At 49.9% G+C, this 7,656-nt stretch overlaps 1 protein-coding gene across 1 annotated transcript in view; it reads right to left on the reverse strand.

Moving 5' to 3' along the window:
* The window catches only part of P2rx7 (purinergic receptor P2X 7), a 36,860-nt gene extending 29,432 nt beyond the window's left edge, over positions 1-7,428 (reverse strand). The window contains exon 1 of the mRNA XM_028766024.1: positions 7,210-7,428. Within this exon, the coding sequence (XP_028621857.1) occupies positions 7,210-7,334 (125 nt within the window). The 5' untranslated portion in view covers positions 7,335-7,428. The remainder of the gene's footprint in view (positions 1-7,209) is intronic.
* Positions 7,429-7,656: the final 228 nt, after the last annotated feature.

Raw genomic sequence — 7,656 nt, forward strand, 5'->3', positions numbered from 1 at the left:
AAGACTGACGACCTGGGTTCAATCCCCAGGACCCACACCATGATGGAAGGCAAGAACTGTCTTCCGAACGTTGTTCCCTGGCCTCCACATGCTCACCATGACACATGAGCACATGACTGCGCATAAAATGTAGACAGTTTTTTTTTAAAAAGATGTTAGAGCTAGAAATCCAGATTTGGGACCCACTCAGCATGTCTGAGACAGTGCAATAGACATGTAGACGGATACAATTATGAGTGCTCCGTCTCACCCCGGCCCCAAAACATATACAGAGTTCTTGGGATTTTCATACGTGCTATCGATTGCAACTTCCTCCCAGAGCCACACGTGCTCTACTGTTTGGGAAGCTCACGCTGGTGCATCATCTCCATTCTAGAATATGCAACACATGATGGTCTCTAATTGAACCCAAGTATTTCAAACTAGCGAAGGCTTTGCAAACATAAGGGACCTTTGTATCATAATGAACATGAAACTTCTATTAACATATTCCAGAGATGAATTCAAGGAGGGAAGAGACAAAGAGAGTCTGCAGTGTCTTGCCCTTTAGAAAGAATAGTCTAATTATCAATTCAGTCACCAACTCTTGACCTCATGGAATGACTCAAGAAGAAGCTAGACCTCTTCTCCGGGTCATGGGTTCAGTCCATGAATGGGGTCATAATTCTCTACTCTCTAATCCCAGTGACTATTCGCTCTAAGAAACAGATGTTCAATGCATGCAAAGGCACCAGTCCCTGGAGCAAGCACAGTAATAAGGAGTCAGGATCTAAGTGAGCCTTGTAGGATGGGCAAGATTGAGAGGAACTGGAGAACCTGGAAGACAGGAGAGATCTGACACAGGAGAAGCTAGGGTCACCCAGAGACCCTTGCCAAAGAAGGAGTAGCCTGAAGGAGCAGGGATCTAGTGGAGGTGGAGAAAGAGGTTGGGTCATGGAGCCCTGGGACTGGCTCTGGCTTGACTCACCAGATGTAGATGCAGATGGCCCCTAGGAGGGTGTTCTTCAGAGTCCCGATCCATAAGCTCTGGATTTGAAGGACTTTCACAGATCTATAGCTGCACAAATGGCTCACCGGCAGCATGGTGAGAAGGTTCTCAGAGCACCCCGGGGAAGGAAGTGACTTGAAGCAAAGACTGCCTATCTCGTCTAAGGAACCTCAGAGTTCTGAGCAAAGGTAACTAACTCTAAAGTGAAAGCTCCTGCAGAGAACCGCCTATCTGTTGAATCCACAGAGAGCTGGGGCCTAGCGTCAGGCTTTGCTGCCTGTACATATACCCTCACTTATGCTGCCGGGGAGCATTTGTGGTGGGGGCATCTTCTCCACCAGGTCAAAGGGCATGTACATTTATAGCTCAGTTCCTCGAGTCAAACTACAGAAGGCTACATTACATTGTTTCATGCAAAGAACATCAGTCAAGCAAAAGTGTGCACACTGACGTCTCTCTCCCTCTCTCTCTCTCTCTCTCCCTCTCCCTCTCCCTCTTCCTCTCCCTCTCCCTCTCCCTCTCCTTCTCTCTCTCTGGTTTTTCTAGACAGGGTTTCTCTGTGTGACAACCCTTGGCTGTCCTGGACTGGCTTTGTAGACCACCAAGCTGGCCTCACAGAGATCCTCTTGTCTCTGCCTCTCGAGTGCTAGGATTAAAGTCGTTTGACACCACTCCCGGCCACAAGGATGACAGCCATGTCTACATGGATATGGCTGAGACAGCTAAGGGTCCAGATAGCACTTTGGGTATCCATTCAGAGATGAGAACAGATGAAGCAGTTGAGAGAAGCCCTCTGAAGGAGAAGAGGACAGGACGGACTTGTCACTGGTGATTACAGAAAGGGGGCCAGGCAAGCTTCCCCCGTGGTTGCTGGCTGATCCCCCTGAAGACGACCATGGCGATGGTGGTGATTTTTCATTTATGCCATCCATCTCCCTTTTTTCCCCATCTGCATTTAAATATAATTTCCCATCTTAAAAATAAATCCCCTCCCCCTCATTCTTCTACCACCGCTGCCATGCAGGGCCTGGCTCCTCCTATGGGGCCCAGTCTTTTGAAAGAGTGAGTCACCCCATCCATTTCCGCACCTCCATTCACTCCTCCACCCACTCCAGTCTGGCTCCCACCCCCACCGCTTCTCCAGCGCCTCCCTCGCCAACACACGCTCTCTCTCTCCCTCCCGAGTCCAGCAGGCATGCTGCAGATGCCATGATGGACTCCGGTGACGGCGGACCACTTCCTTCTCCGTCTACGTTCTCCTGACCTCCTCGGATCTCTCTGGCGTCTGTCTCAGAATCCTTGGGGAAGTTCTGCATCTCCCTGCCCCTTGAATGTGAGCACCACTCAGGGCTCTCTCTCCCAAGCTTCTCTCTTTCATCTGGCTTCCTCTCTTGCTGGTCGGTTGAAGATGTCATGGCTGGTGGTATCTAATCCATCTTAAAGCTCTGGAACAAATAACTACACAATCAATATGTATAGTTCTGAGTCTCGTGTACCCTTCTAACTAAAAACCTCCGAACTCAGCCTTTAACACCAATTACATTTTCTCCTAAACATACTAGCCCAGGAAGGTATTCTACCAACTTCTCATTACCTGCCCAAGTCCGGAATGTGGCACACTCTTGACCCTCTCTCTCTCCTTACCCTCCCCGAGCCTCCCCCTTGTCCATCCATTCCACTATTAGTCCAATTGTTTGATCTGGGCAGGGTAGAACTTGCCAGCAATCCCTCCTATTGGGTGGTGGTGGAGGCGGAGGCAAGGGGAGCTGTTCAAGGCTAGGTGCAGCTGTATAAGGAGCTCCTTAAAACGCTGTCTCAGGGGGCTGGAGAGATGACTCAGTGGTTAAGAGCACTGACTGCTCTTCCAGAGGTTCTGAGTTCAAATCCCAGCAACCACATGGCGGCTCACAACCCTCTGTAATGAGATCTGATGCCCTCACCTGGTGTGTCTGAAGACAGCGACAGTGTACTCATGTACATAAAAGTAAATAAATAAATCTTAAAAAAACAAAACAAGCCAGGTGGTGGTGGTGCACGCCTTTAATCCCAGCACTTGGGAGGCAGAGGCAGGCGGATTTCTGAGTTCAAGGGCAGCCTGGTCTATAGAGTGAGTTCCAGGACAGCCAGGGCTACACAGAGAAACCCTGTCTCGAAAACAACAACAAAAAAAACCAACAACAAAAAAACCACAAACAAACAAACCCAAAACCCTGTCTCAGAAAACCAAAATCAAAGAAATTTTACTACTTTATCTTCCTCATGTTATTCAACTCTACCTGTCCTCGGTCACTGTCACCTCCCCTCCTCAGACCAGGTCACCATCAGTTCACAACCAGGTGATCCAATAGTTTCATCCCCCTTGGTCCTGTCCTCTGCAGTCTCAGACTCGTCCCCTCCAGTCTCCAGGCTGAGAGTGAACTCTGGACGAAGTCTGGATGAACTCAGTCTGAGGCTGAACTCTGGAAGTTCATTCTTGGCTCTGCCTCTGACTGGCTATGTGACTTAGGCCACCTAAGAGATAGAGCAGGTTCGCTTGGGGACTACACAGTCAGGAAGCAGACTGCTTCAGGGAAAAGGTCTATGTGGGCCACTGCCCAATGTGAACCCACAAAACCATCAGTCCTTATTAGTATGTGAGAACCAGGCACCTCAGCTGCATCTACCCCTGCATGTGCTGGACCCTTCCAGTCACCCATCCTGTAGCGTGATCCTGAGGATCAACGATCCTCACCTCTGGAACCAGTCAGTGACACTTTATCAGGGAGAACAGTCTGGACACATGACTGAGGACTTTGAGGTGTAAGTTCACCTTAGGTAATCTGGGTGAGTTCCAAATGCCCATGTGTCCCTGTAAAAGAGACCGAGGGCGGCCTGATAGGCAGAAAAAGAGATATTATAAAAACACAACAGATAGAAGACAGGAAGAGGTCGTCTTCCTCTTCATGTTTCCCAGGGCCCTCAAGATAAAGCTCAACTCCCTCCACAGTCTGGGCCCTGCTGGTTTCTGCAGTTCCCTGGGCCTCCCCTCTGAGACACTGTAACACCAGCCTGACACTACTAACCCAGGGCTCAGTGCTGTGTCAACAGCCAGGGAGGCTGGGTTGGCATGGACTCCAGAAGCCCATGGACTCCAGACGGGTATACAGCCGTCTATTCAGAAGCACAGTGGAGCTGAAGAGTCAGCTGCCCGGGCAGCTTTCATAAAAGCTAAAAGAGAAAGGGATGGCACTATTTTTGAGATTATGTATTTCAGATTTTGTTTTTAATATTTCGGGGCTAGACACGTATAAAAGGATATCACAGACTGTAGTAGTCAAAACATTTTAAGCTGGGCAGTAGTGGTTACATGCTTTTAATCTCGGTACCAGGGAGGCAGAACTGGGTGGATCTCTGTGAGTTTTGAGGCCAGCCTGGTCTATAGAGCAAATTCCAGAACAGCCCAGGCTACACAGAGAAGACCTGTCTTGAAAGAAACCAAAACCAAAACCAAAAAAAGCAAAATAAAACAAACAACATCTGACCCAACAACTACAAAACCATTTTAACTGTTTGCTCAGCATCCCTCCTGGTGCTGAGCAAGCTTGTCTCTCTTTGATCTTGCATGGAAAATACAAAGAAACCTTCATCCACCGGACCCCCGAGCCATCTCCTCCCCACCCCCCTACCCTCCCCCCCCCATCTCAACGTGGCTTCTATCTCTCCAACTCCACCACTCTGTTCTAGGCCGAGCTGCGACCTTGTATCAGCTGGGTGACTCCAGCAAACTCTCAGTGGCCCCTTGTACTCTGTTCTTGTCTACGGAATGCCCCATACCCTCTTCACGGTAGCCACTGGAGAGCCTTCAGATACACCAATCAGAAGGCTCCGCTCTCCAGAGATAGATAGGCTCTGCTGAGAATCACATTCTTATCTGTCCTGGCTCCTGCTCCTCCCTCGTCTGGATCGGGGGAGTCCTTGCTGTCCATCTTGTTTGCTTCGATCTTTACAATTACTATTCTTTCTGTGCCGCGTGTCATGTGGTTGGATTCTCCTCCTACAGGGGTCTCCTCCTACGTGGTCCTTTTCTAATCTTCCAGCTGCCCAAACTCATATCATCCAGGGCCAAGGTGATGAATTGCACATTTCATTTCCCCTGCGGCCATAGAGAGTGTGCCTTGGTTGGTTTGGTGTCTGGTGTCTTCTCCACCTATGTCATGGCTTCACAGAAGAGGCCCGGCCTTACAGGTATGAGGCCACCCTTTGGGGAATCTGGAAGTACATTTTGAAACTTATAAATAAGCAGAGGCAATACTCTCTCCCCCAGCAAAAGACAGCCTGGGGCTTTCAAAGGACAGCACAGTGTCTGCTGTTGGTGGAGGTTAGCTGGGCCAGGGGAAGCTGTTCTAAATGAGATCAGCCTTCTCTGATCTTCTTCGGCCTCTGAAATATTTCTGAGCTCGGTCTCCTGGGAAGAGGGAAACATCTTCCCAATAGCATCAATTATAAGGCAGGTTCTTCTTCTTCCATTGTTGTCCAGAGATCGTATGAACAACACAGAGACTGAGGCTCAGGCGGGTTAAGTGACTTGCCCAAGAAGATGTATCCAGGATTATAGAATAGGCCACCTCCGAGCTTGGTAAATGGCTCCATGGACAACCGTTCGCTGGTCTTTAGGAAGGGAAGTCACTGGGGGAACGAGCAGCTTCAACCCACAGCATCCTTGTAACAACTGAGCATAGCAGCAGGTGCCTGTGATCCCAGCATGTGGGAGGCAGGATTGATGGGCACCTAGTCTAGCTGAATTGGTGAGCTTCAGGTAGCTCACCCCCGGCCTCCACATGCACGCACCCCTCCCTTACACGCAAGCAGGTACACACTCAAAGGCCACCCTCACTTTTCATAAACCACAGCGCCTCTGCACAGTCTGTCAAGAACACCATCAGTATCATCACTGGGGAAACGCGAGCCAAAGCCACAGTGGGAGAGCACTTCACACCCGCTAGGTTAGTTACAGTCCGAAAGCCACAGCATCGCCAGTTGATGATGATGTGGACAGAGCGTGGACTCTCACGCTCTGAGGCTTTAAAAACGATGACGCTGCCATGGAGAACAGTCCAGCAGTGCCTCCCAGGGTGACATGCAGTTGTCACGTGACCTAACAAGCATCCCCACCCCCCCAGGTAAACCCAGGAGAGATTAGGATATACGTCCAGGTGACAAAGAGAGAAGCAACCCAACATGCATCATCTGGTGAATGGATAGGAAGTGGTCTTATCCAGTGGGCTGTCTTCTCACACAGTACTGAACTTACATACAGTAGACTGTTATCCAGCCATAAATAGTCTACAGCATCAATACACTCGCTCTAACATGTAAGTGAACACTGAAAACACGCTAGGAGGAAGAGTCAGTCGCAAAGGATCACATGCCATAGGATTCTTTTTATATGAAATGTATATGTATGTGTATATGTGTATGTATATGTGTATGTGTATATATATACGTATACGTATACGTATACATACATACATACATACATACATCTCCACAGGAACAGGTTGATGAAAATGTTCTTTTTGTTTGGTTGGTTTTGTTTTTCAAAACAGGGTTTCTCTGTGTAGTCCTGCCCGTCCTCGAACTTGCTTTGTAGACAGGCTGGACTCTGCCTCCCCGGTGCTGGGACTAAAGGCATGTGCCACCACACCCGGCTGAAAATGTTCTGGATTTTGGTGACCATGGTATAGCTCGGTGAATACACCAAAAGCCATGGACATGAACGCTGTAAATCAGTGAAAGTCCGGGATACACATTTTGTACCTTTATAAGCGGTTTTTAAAGGGCCCCCTAGATGCTCTAAAATGACATTTCCAAACCTAGTTCTATCATTTCTCCGAAGCAGGAGGATGATTCAGAGCCCACAAGGGAAATCCCCTCGTCTCTGTGGGAGCCCAGGGTGTTGTTGGCCTGTGTCTCCCAGGTTCCCTAGGCATGCCCTGCCCTGCCCATCTTGGCAGGCCTTGACTGCAGTTGAAAAGGCAAAGGCTGCCACCCTCTCTCTGCGGCTTCTTCCAGCTACAGCCAAGGACAGCTTCCTCTTACTGTTTCCTCCCAGCGGGCTATGAGAGTGTGTCTCAGATTTAAGGACCACATAGAATCCAGCAACTGCACCAGCAGCTGCATCGTGGGGCTGCCGGCGCTGTCCAGTGCTGCAGAGAGCTGCCCCTCCCACGCCCCGCGCTTACCTAAGGTAGGAAAAGACGAGCATGTGCAAGACCCACTTGACGGTGCCGTAATTCACGCTCTGGATCCGGGTAACTTTGTTTGTCTCGTACTGCAAGAGATCGTTCCAGTTGCAGCAAGCCGGCATGGCGACAGGCTCGCTCTGTTCAGGCTGGACCTGGGCTAGACCTTCTTCTTCCCAGGCTAGACCACAGCAAGCCCCACACGTAGGAGCAGCCAAAGAAAACACACCGATTCTCAGCAGGAACGGTTAACTTCCAGCTCCTCCAGAGACTGCAGCGGGGGCGGGTCCTGGCAACTGCCCCGAGTGTGAGAGGAATAAACAAGAACCGAGTCTTACAGGCCTGACTGCCAGATGACCCCGCCCTGCCAGCCACCCCCAGACGCCCGCACAAAGATGGTGTTCAGAAGATGGGCATTTTAAAAATTCCCCCTCCCCACCCCTTTCC

The sequence above is a fragment of the Grammomys surdaster genome, unplaced genomic scaffold, assembly GCF_004785775.1.
Source record: "Grammomys surdaster isolate TR1022 unplaced genomic scaffold, NIH_TR_1.0 166, whole genome shotgun sequence".
In the NCBI taxonomy this organism is placed as follows: domain Eukaryota; kingdom Metazoa; phylum Chordata; class Mammalia; order Rodentia; family Muridae; genus Grammomys; species Grammomys surdaster.